This window comes from Salvelinus namaycush, chromosome 1, assembly GCF_016432855.1.
Source record: "Salvelinus namaycush isolate Seneca chromosome 1, SaNama_1.0, whole genome shotgun sequence".
NCBI classification, from domain to species: Eukaryota; Metazoa; Chordata; class Actinopteri; order Salmoniformes; family Salmonidae; genus Salvelinus; species Salvelinus namaycush.
In genome coordinates this window covers 8,708,891-8,719,284 of record NC_052307.1, presented here as the reverse complement: position 1 = coordinate 8,719,284, position 10,394 = coordinate 8,708,891, and the positions used below count along the sequence as shown (strand labels likewise).

At 42.8% G+C, this 10,394-nt stretch overlaps 1 protein-coding gene across 5 annotated transcripts; it reads left to right on the top strand.

Annotated features, from left to right (window-relative positions):
* The first annotated feature begins 1,536 nt into the window (after window positions 1–1,536).
* Window positions 1,537–6,395, top strand: LOC120053673 (coiled-coil domain-containing protein 112-like). 5 transcript variants are annotated; one of them, XM_039000868.1, is made up of 10 exons: window positions 1,543–1,648; window positions 2,120–2,222; window positions 2,313–2,434; window positions 2,548–2,637; window positions 2,805–2,880; window positions 2,993–3,383; window positions 3,581–3,997; window positions 5,791–5,886; window positions 5,975–6,093; window positions 6,183–6,395. In XM_039000868.1, exons 3-10 carry the CDS (start codon window positions 2,338–2,340, stop codon window positions 6,211–6,213), a joined length of 1,317 nt encoding a protein of 438 aa, XP_038856796.1. In that variant the 5' UTR covers window positions 1,543–1,648; window positions 2,120–2,222; window positions 2,313–2,337; the 3' UTR covers window positions 6,214–6,395. The 5 variants fall into 5 exon arrangements, with proteins under 5 accessions (XP_038856788.1, XP_038856796.1, XP_038856781.1 ...); XM_039000887.1 differs by having other exon boundaries at window positions 1,642–1,648; window positions 2,116–2,222; XM_039000860.1 differs by lacking the exon at window positions 2,313–2,434 and having other exon boundaries at window positions 1,537–1,648; window positions 2,116–2,222.
* The last annotated feature ends 3,999 nt before the right edge of the window (window positions 6,396–10,394 follow it).

Sequence of the window (10,394 nt, the reverse complement as noted above, 5' to 3'; positions counted from 1 at the left end):
CCAAACCCTAACCCGGATGATGCTGGGCCAATTGTGCTCTGCCCTATGGGACTCCCAATCACGGCCGATTGTGATACAGCCTGGAATCGAACCAGGGTCTGTAGTGACACACTGCATTTCTCTAGCACTGAAATGCAGTGCCTTAGACCGTTGCGTCACTCGGGATGACCTTTCTTTCTGCCTGCCTGCCTGTCTGTCTGTCTGACGAGCTGATGACCAGTAAATGAGCTACAAAGATCGAAATGATCAGCTGCGTCCTCTGCTGGTGTAGCAAAATCAGTAAAGACGACGGTTACACTTGTAGGTGACGTTTTTTACATTTAATTTAATTTAAAAAAAAATAAAATAAAATAAAATTATTGGAGAAAAATCAGTATACATATGAGGTATACAAACAGACAATGATAACATATGCTAGGGGGTACAACAAATGACAGATTATACAAAGACCTTAAAAGATGCACATATTGATTGTTTTAACAGCTTTCTTATTAGAATAATGTATAATGGTCTTAATGTATTGCTCGAATTCCTTGTAGAAAACACAGAAGTGTGTTTTTTATTAATGAATTTACATTTATGAATATGACATTTTGCCAGTAGAACAATTAGAATTATAAGGTTAAAAAGAAAATCTTTATCTTTATTATGGTTAAGGAAACCGAGCAGCACAGGACCTCAACCCTCCCATAAAAAAACAAAAGTCATCAAGAATATTAACAATTATAAAACTGTGAATATCTTTCCATAATTGTTTTACATGTAGACAATGCCAAAATAAATGTGAAACTGTTTCTGGATGCTCAACACAAAAAGTACAATCAATGTTAATGTCTTTTCTAAGTTTCTTCAGGTAATGATTCACAGGGTAATACTTATGGATCATTCTGAAAGAGACCTCTTTGACCTTGTTAACAAGCAAGTATTTGTGTGGTAATAACCAGACTTTTTTCCAACAGATATTAGTGACCAATGTATTCCAGTAACTTGTGACATAAGGAATGGATACAATATCCCGTTGAAATAAAGCACGTATAGACCTATTGTTCTGAAGGAGCAAGGAGAAACATATTTTCCCTATTGGAAAGTCAACTGGATTAAGCGAGGGTAGGTCAAGAAAGTGAGGTCTGGCTACACCTCTAAATAACATAAGAGTTCCAGAAGGAATAGCATCAAAGACGTCATGGCGACGTTGGCTGGCTAAACTCATAAGTAGAAAACGTCATCGGGTCTAACGGTCGTCTGCGCATGTGCAGGCCATCAAGTCAGAGGCACTCATATTTATATAGTTGTTTTTCACGAAAATGAAAACGTGTCAGTTTGTCACTTTCACGAGGTTGGAGTAATAACATGTTCAACTACTTAAGACATTGGCTCAAATCTAGGTTTTGTCTTTCAAATTTGAGAAAATTAACAACTAAGAACACATTTTTCACTTGTCTCATTGACTTCACAAACTCCAAACCCCGGCCTGGTCGATTTGGTCTGTTTCGCAAGACTTCCCGGAAGTCTTGCGATGTTGTGCCTCTGGGTTTTGAAACTCTGTGGGACGGTTCGGCTCAACAGATGTGGTCTCATTAAAGTTTTAAAATTCAATATGAAAATGGCTTCCATAACAACCACAGAGCTTTTTGATGCACAACTCCTGGTAATAACGTTTTATTGTCCTCTATATGTATTTAAATTGTTGGAAGTTGCCGATACTCAACACAATATTATTTTAATGTTGAGTAAAATCTTATAAGCTTCTTCGCTAAGAACAAAGGAAACCAAAATGCCTAACCAGCCAGCCAGGTTGCCAACAACAAACACAGGAATTATATTTTGTGTGTATGCTATGCTAGCTAACCTTGCTTTCTAACGTGCTTCACTTTAAACATAACATACACGTTTTTTCTTCTGTTTGCGTTGCTGTCTGACAACTCTGTGGGGATATTTCTGCCAACTTCTATAGACTAGAGAGAGTAAATAATGACCACCGTAGGAGTTGTCAGACAGCACAAACAGATCTGAGCCCAGGCTAGAATATTAGGTATTGCATTTTCTAATGACAGCAAACGTGTTGGCTGACTGTTCGTTAGACCTGGCTCATACTAGCTTTTGTTTTCTCACAAGGAAGGTGACTTCATCACAGCTACTCACCACAATGCACAACGTTTGGAAGATAGAGTTTCCCAACAAAAGACAGAGTTTCTCAGAAATGCAGAGAAACTTAGAAAACAGTAAGTTCCTGGTATTAATATGCAGGGGAATTTAGATTATACATGCACATCTATTGTATTGAGACTCATTTTCTATTGTTCTTAAAACAGGATTGAGAAACTTGAGAAAGAGAAGATGTTGAATACACAAAACAGGAAGAATGGTCTTTCAGATGGATTTAGAGTATTGGAAGAGTTTGATAAAGGACTTCAGGATGATCGAAATACTGAGCGTGTGTATTTTTGTGGTTTTAGTACTCTTTGTATGGCACTTCAATATTTTACTGACTAAAACGTAATTTGAACATCTTTAATAATAATGTTGTTCATGGTCTTTGTCCCTCAGATATGAACGTGCAAAAGCATCTGATGAAAATTCATAATGGTGTAAATAAATTTCAGATGCAGCTGACTGACGTGAAGCCTACCCCGGAGTGTAAGTCATGTGCTGGTTGATGGTTATACATGTGCATGGAAATAGTACACATTGGGGAGTCATGACATTCATGTTTTTATGGAGCCAGTTCAATTTGATACCCACTTCATCTCCCTTTATACAGGCTGTTATACGTTAACTACTTAGAAATGCTGTTTGTTTTTTAGTAATTGAGAAACTGAAAGAAATAATGACAGAAGTTGAAAATTCAATCAACACTTTCAAGGAGGATCAACGTCAAAGGTATGAGACGTTCAATATTTTAACAGCTGTCAGCTGTCATGTAATGCATGTTTCAAAAGGACTTGATTATAGTTTAGACTGAGATGAACTGCCTCTTTCTTATTCTTTTTAGTTTTGAGGATCTATTGAAAGAGGAAAGAACATGCAGCCAGGAGATAAGTGCTTTTGAAAAGAAGATTGAGACTTGGTCTTTGGCTGTAAAAGCAGACCCAAAGTTGCCCCCTGCTCCCTCAGGCAAGGTGTGTCTGGCCAAAGCCTTAGAGGAGGACCTCCCACCAGAGGTGACCGCACTAGAGAGGTTCCTACAGCAAACTGGAGGGAAGCAGGGGGGCTGGGACCAGTATGACCATCAGAGCTTTCTGAAAGTGTGGACCAAGCACAATGGCAAACCAGCCTATAGGAAAGAGGCTTTGCTCTACCTGCCAGGCAAAACTCCGGAAGACGTTGAACAACACGAAGATTGGTATCTTGAGCTCCTGTACCTCCAGGAGAAGAAGAAAGAGGTAGACTGGGCATCACTTTGTAGGCAATGTAATGAGTTTCCAGTCACTTTCAACTGTGGATGGGTAGAACAGTACCGCCATTTATGAGCTCTGAAATGTCAGTCAGCTATTTGTTTTGACCTGTTAAATCGCATGAATATACTTGTAATATTTGTTTTGTCTTATAATTTTGCTAATTTTCACTATCCATGCACCAGGCCATTCACCGGTGGAAGGCTGAGAGACAGCAGGAGAGGGCGACAAGGCTGCAGCACCAAGATGAGCTGGAGAGCGCTGCCAGGAGGGAGAGGGAGGCGCAGGCTGAGACCCAGCAGCGTAGGGCTGAGGAGGAGAGGAGGGAGGCGGTGGCTCGCCTGGAGGGGTGGAGAAGGCAGCGCAGGCTGCGCCTGGAGCAGGAGGAGGAGCAGAGGCTCACTGAGGAGATCCTGCAGCGGAGACAAGCCAAGGAGGAGCGCAGGAGACAGCTGGAGGTGAAGCTGGCTCTGGAGGCCCACATTCGGCAGAAGAAGGAGGAGGAAGAACTTCTGACCATGCAGAAGGAGGAACAGGAACAGGCTGACATGGAGGAGAAGAAGAGACTGGCAGGCTACGGCATCAAACGCTTTCAGGAAAGGGTATGTGAAGGATCAGTGTTTCCAATGGTACTACTCAAGGTATTTTGTATATACAGTGCATTCGGGAAGTATTCAGACCCCTTGACTTTTTCCACATTTGTTATAGCCTTACTCTAAAATGCATTAAATAAAACATTTTCCTCATCAATCGACACACAATACCCCATAATGACAAGGCAAAAACAGTTTTTTAGAAATGTTTGCAAAAGTATTAAAAAATTAAAACAGATACCTAATTTATACAAGTATTCAGACCTGTTGCTATGAGACTCAAAATTGAGCTCAGGTGCATCCTGTTTCCATTGGTCATCCTTGAGCTGTTTCTACAACTTGATTGGAGTCCGCCTGTGGTAAATTCAATTGATTGGACATGATTTCAAATCAAAACTCTACCTACATGTATATATTACACCAATTACCTCGAGTAACCAGTGCCCGCGCACAATGACTCTGTACCGGTACCCCCTGTATATCGCCTCACTTGTTATTTTACTGCTGCTGTTTAGTTATTTGTTACTTTTATTTTAAATTTTTTACTTAACACTTATTTTAATACATTTTTCTTAATTTCTTAAAGCATTGTTGGTTAAGGGCTTGTAAGTAAGCATTTCACTGTAAGTTCTACACCTGTTGTATTCGGCGCATATGACAAATACAATTGGATTTGATTTAAATTCAATTGACAGGCACACACCTGTCTATATAAGGTCCCACAGTTGACAGTGCATGTCAGAAATAAAAACCAAGCCATGAGGTCGAAGAAATTGTCCGTAGAGCTCCGAGACAGGATTGTGTCGAGGTACAGATTTGGGGATGGGTGCCAAAACATTTCTGTAGCTTTGAAGGTCCCCAAGAACACAGTGGCCTCCATTGTTCTTAAATGGAGTTTGGACCACCAAGACTCTTCCTAGAGCTGGCCGCCCGGCCAAACTGAGCAATCGGGGGAGAAGGGCCTTGATCAGGGAGTTGACCAGGAACCTGATGGTCACTCTGACAGAGCTCCAGAGTTCCTCTGTGAAGATGGGAGAAACTTCCAGAAGGTCAACCATCTTTGCAGCACTCCACCAATAAGGCCTTTTTGGTAGAGTGACAGACGGAAGCCACTCCTCAGTAAAACAAGATTCTCTGGTCTGATGAAACCAAGATTGAACTCTTTGACCTAAATGCCAACCGTCAGGAGGAAACATAGCACCATCCCTATGGTGAAGCATGGTGGTGGCAGCATCATGCTATTGGGATGTTTTTCAGCGGCAGAGACTAGTCAGGATCGAGGGAAAGATGAACAGAGCAAAGTATAGAGAGATCCTTGATGAAAACCTGCTGAGGACCTCAGACTGGGGTGACGGTTCACCTTCCAACAGGACAACAACCCTAAGCACACAGCCGAGACAACGCAGGAGTGGCTTCGGTACAAGTCTCTGAATGTCCTTGAATAGCCCAGCCAGAGCCCGGACTTGAACCCAATCAAACGTCTCTGGAGAGACCTGAATATAGCTGTGCAGCGACGCTCGCCATCCAACCTGACAGAGCTTGAGAGGATTTGCAGAGAAGACTGGGAGAAACTCCCAAATACAGGTGTGTGTGAAGTTTGTAGAGTCATACCCAAGAAGACTTGAGGCTGTAATCGCTGACAAAGGTGCTTCAACAAAGTACTGAGTACTATTTTGAGGTTGCTCAAATAGTACTTTTCTCAGTTATGTCTACTGGAGACTGGGGTGTAAGAAAGACTGGGGTGGAGGAAAGACTGGGGTGGAGGAAAGTCAAAGTATAATGGTTAACTGACTTATCTGCAGGACTTCCAGAAGTTGGAGACAAAAGTGCAGGAGAGACAGGAGAAGGAAAAGCAGGAGCTGGATAGACAAAAGAGACTGGCTAAGCTGAAGGAGAAGGTAAGACCTTACACAGCAGCAGGCACTGATTCCATTGTACACAATGTATGCCATCAGTAATTTTCTGCTATTCATTTGATCTCATTAGGCAGAGGCTCATATCAGCAGAGACCCTTCCAGGCTCTGCAAACCCACAAAAGGATGGGAGGAACGCACCAAAGAGATTGGACCCACTGGGGGCGGACCTGTATTACAGATGTTTCATAGGTGAATTAGCCCAAAACATTCTCATCACCCACTTTTTCACTATCTTCTTTCTCTGTAACTAATCTATGCTCATCACCATCTTCTTACAGGGCTGTCCCAAGCTGGAGACAAGGCTTATGAGGATGTCTGACTGGAACCAATATTTTCTTTGCTAATTTGTTTTTTATTTAATCATGCAAAATTCAATCCTCAGTGTGGTTATTTGTCATTTCAACACACTTGTATCTGTGCTTTGTGTCATTTCCACTTTTATACAATACATTATCACATTTCTTATCTGAATTAAAACATGAATAACTGTCTGCCTACACTTGTTATTTGTCTTGCTACTTATTCTGAAATTAATATTATTATAGAAGTGCGTTTGACGGTAAACATTTTACATTCTTCAAATATATTTAGCCTCCAGTGTACCAAAACGAACAAAACATTTATGAGACAAAGGAATGTGTAATATTGGTGGGAAAATGTGTGTGTGTTTGTGTGAAAACTGTAGGGGTACCCATGGTACTGGAGATGAGAGGTGTCCTGTGAGAGAAAGGCAGGTTGAGGTTGCCAGGATCAGAGAAGTACAGAAGGTGTCATATGCTGAGGCAGTGAAGAGAGTCGTACAGGAAGGTTGGTCCAGGGTGAGGGATCCTAAAAGGGTCTCTGTGAGTAGGCTGAGGTCAATAGAGAGTGATAGGATGTGCTTCAGTAAGGTCGTTTTTTTGGTGTTCATGGTCATGGTTGTCCACTGTACCGCAGGAATGGAATGGAAATCACAGAGGATAGATGTTGTGGTGGCAGTTGCAGAGAAGAACTTAGGTGTCACAGGAGGTTGGTGGCACCTTAATTGGGGAGGATGGGCTTGTGGTAATGGCTGGAGCGGAATAGGTGGAATGGTATAAAATGCATCAAACACATGGTTTGATGCCATTCCATTTGTGCCGTTGCAGACATTATTATGAGCTGTCCTCCCCTCAGCAGCCTCCACTGTTGGGTGCATGAGATTTTACTGTAGAAGAGTTACAAGGTGTTTTGAGTGATAGTGTCCCGTCCTCCCAGGCGGCTGGCCTAGCTTAGGATCAGATAGGGCCAAAGTAGTGGAATAGTGGTGATATTTTTAATGGGTGTAGGGTTTGTTGGTCTGGCAAATCTTTCACAAAGTGTAATGATACTACACAAATGTAGGCCTGATACACATCCAATACAGTAGGTGGTGGAATGCACCTATAACATTTGTTTGCGGACCGCTATAATACCAAAGAAGAAGTAGAAGTGGAAAAGAAGGCGCGTGTGGTGAGTCTCACCCATTTCGAGAACTATGATGTGTTGTGCGTTGCTCTTCAGAGCAGGGTATTTGTAAAGGGGATAATATCTGGTGTCTTGAGGGACGTTGATGTTGCACAAATTAAGAATATCCCAGGAGTGGTTGATGCACATCGGATGAATCGTGTGGTGAATGGAGTGAACGTAAAGAGTCTGTCTGTTCTTCTGTTTTTTCAACACGGAGTCCCTCCCTGCCCAGGTGAAGTTGTGGTATGTGAATCATCATGTCGGAGCGTTCGTCCCAAGACTGATACAGTGTAATCATCACTGTATGGCTTTCGGACATGCCAAGTGTCTGTAGAAGAGAGAAGCTGAGATCAACACCATTATCCCAGAAACCCTAGACCCACTCCAATTTGCATACCGCCCAAACAGATCCACAGATGATGCAATCTCTATTGCACTCCACACTGCCCTTTCCCTCCTGGACAAAAGGAACACCTACGTGAGAATGCTATTCACTGACTACAGCTCAGCATTCAACACCATAGTACCCTCAAAGCTCATCACTAAGCTAAGGATCCTGGGACTAAACACCTCCCTCTGCAACTGGATCCTGGACTTCCTGACGGGCCGCCCCCAGGTGGTGAGGGTAGGTAGCGACACATTTGGCACGCTGATCCTCAATACTGGAGCCCCTCAGGGGTGCGTGCTCAGTCCACCCTGGAGTCCCTGTTCACCCACGACTGCATGGCCAGGCATGACTCCAACACCATCATTAAGTTTGCAGACGACACAACACCGACAACGACAAGACAGCCTATAGGGAGGAGGTCAGAGACCTGGCCGGGTGGTGCCAGAATAACAACCTATCTCTCAACGTAAACAAGACTAAGGAGATGATTGTGGATCACAGGAAAAGGAGGACCGAGCACGCCCCCATTCTCATCGACAGGGCTGTAGTGGAGCAGGTTGAGAGCTTCAAGTTCCTTGGTGTCCACATCACCAACAAATTAGAATGGTCCAAACACACGTAGACAGTCGTGAAGAGGGCACGTCAAAGCCTATTCCGCCTCAGGAAACAAAAAATATTTGGCATGGATCCTCAGATCCTCAAAGGGTTCTACAGCTGCAACATCGAGAGCATCCTGACTGGTTGCATCACTGCCTGGTACGGCAATTGCTCGGCCTCTGACCATAAGGCACTCGAGAGGGTAGTGCGTACGGCCCAGTACATCACTGGGGCTAAGCTGCCTGCCATCCAGGACCTCTATACCAGGCGGTGTCAGAGGAAGGCCCTAAAAATTGTCAAAGACCCCAGCCACCCCAGTCATAGACTGTTCTCTCTACCACCGCATGGCAAGCGGTACCAGAGTGCCAAATCTAGGACAAAAAGGCTTCTCAACAGTTTTTACCCCCAAGCCATAAGACTCCTGAACAGGTAATCAAATGGCTACCCGGACTATTTGCATTGTGTGCCCCCCCAACCCCTCTTTTACGCTGCTGCTACTCTGTTTATCAAATATGCATAGTCACTTTAACTATACATTCATGTACATACTACCTCAATTGGCCCGACCAACCAGTTTCCCCGCACATTGGCTAACCGGGAATTCTGCATTGTGTCCCGCCACCCACCCCCTGCCAACCCCTCTTTTACGCTACTGCTACTCTCTGTTCATTATATATACATAGTCACTTTAACCATATCTACATGTACATACTACCTCAATCAGCCCGACTAACCGGTGTCTGTATGTAGCCTCACTACTGTATATAGCCTCGCTACTGTTATAGCCTCGCTACTGTTGTTTTTCACTGTCTTTTTACTGTTGTTTTTATTTCTTTACTTACCTATTGTTCACCTAATACCTTTTTTTCACTGTTGGTTAGAACCTGTATGTAAGCATTTCACTGTAAGGTCTTCTACACCTGTTGTATTCGGTGCACTTGACAAATAAACTTAGATTTTATTTGATTTGTGGAAAAGAAGATTGTTGTATGGATTGTTGCAATTGTGGTGGGAACCATGAAGCTACATCTTTGAAATGCCCGAAGAGGGCGAAAGAGAATGAGGGTGCCAGAGGCAGGGCTGTCTAGAGCATTTCATATCAAATTCAATTTTATTTGTCACATACACGTGTTTAGCAGATGTTATTGCAGGTGTAGAAAAATGCTTGTGTTTCTAGCTCCAGCAGTGCAGTAATATCTAAAAAGTAATACCTAACAACACAATCTACACACAATCTAAAGTAAATAAATTTACTTAAGAGTATATCAATATTTGGATGAGCAATGTCAGAGCAGCGTAGACTACAGTAGAATAGGACAAAATACAGTATATGCATATGAGATGACTAATGCAAAATATGTAAACATTATTAAAGTGACTAGTGTTCCAATTATTAAAGTGGCCAGTCATTTCAAGTATATGTATAGGGCAGCAGCCTCTAATGTGCTAGTGATGGCTATTTAACAGTCTGATGGCCTTGAGATAGAAGCTGTCAGTGTAGAGGCTGTCAAAAGGGTTGAGGGAACGAATTGTCTGAAGACTCCACGGTGTTGGATAGCCCTTCACTGCAGGCTGCAGAGTTTGCCTCTTATCAGCAGGATCCAAAAGCTGTATGTTACATGTTAATTTTTAAGTAGGTGGACTTTGTGGGTTTTTGGCAATGGTGATTAACGGCACTGCCGGAGGTGAGAAGAAGTCCAGTAAGATTGCTGTCATTGTGTCTGCGGCAATGAGCTATAACAAGAATGCGATCTGCGCTAGAACGGTTCCTGGGATTGAAAGATCTTTCAGTGGTGGAGTTATATATACTTATCTCCCTCACTAGTTTTAAGCACCAGCTGTTAGAGCAGCTCACAGATCAATGCACCTGTACATATCCCATCTATAAATAGCCCAAACAACTACCTCTTCCCCTACTGTATTTATTTATTAAGAAGTGGGACTTATTTTTTATTTGTTACGTTTCTGTTTGTGTGGAATAAGTTCCCAACTTCCCATTTTTACCTGTATGGTTTCCTTTTTTCGCCCCAGGCCAGTT

Coding starts and splice junctions, on each gene's coding strand:
- LOC120053673 (XM_039000853.1), top strand. CDS start 1,598: ATGAAAATGGCTTCCATAACAACCACAGAGCTTTTTGATGCACAACTC. Junction 1,649..2,119: donor TTTTTGATGCACAACTCCTG/GTAATAACGTTT, acceptor CTCACAAGGAAG/GTGACTTCATCACAGCTACT. Junction 3,998..5,790: donor TCAAACGCTTTCAGGAAAGG/GTATGTGAAGGA, acceptor ACTTATCTGCAG/GACTTCCAGAAGTTGGAGAC.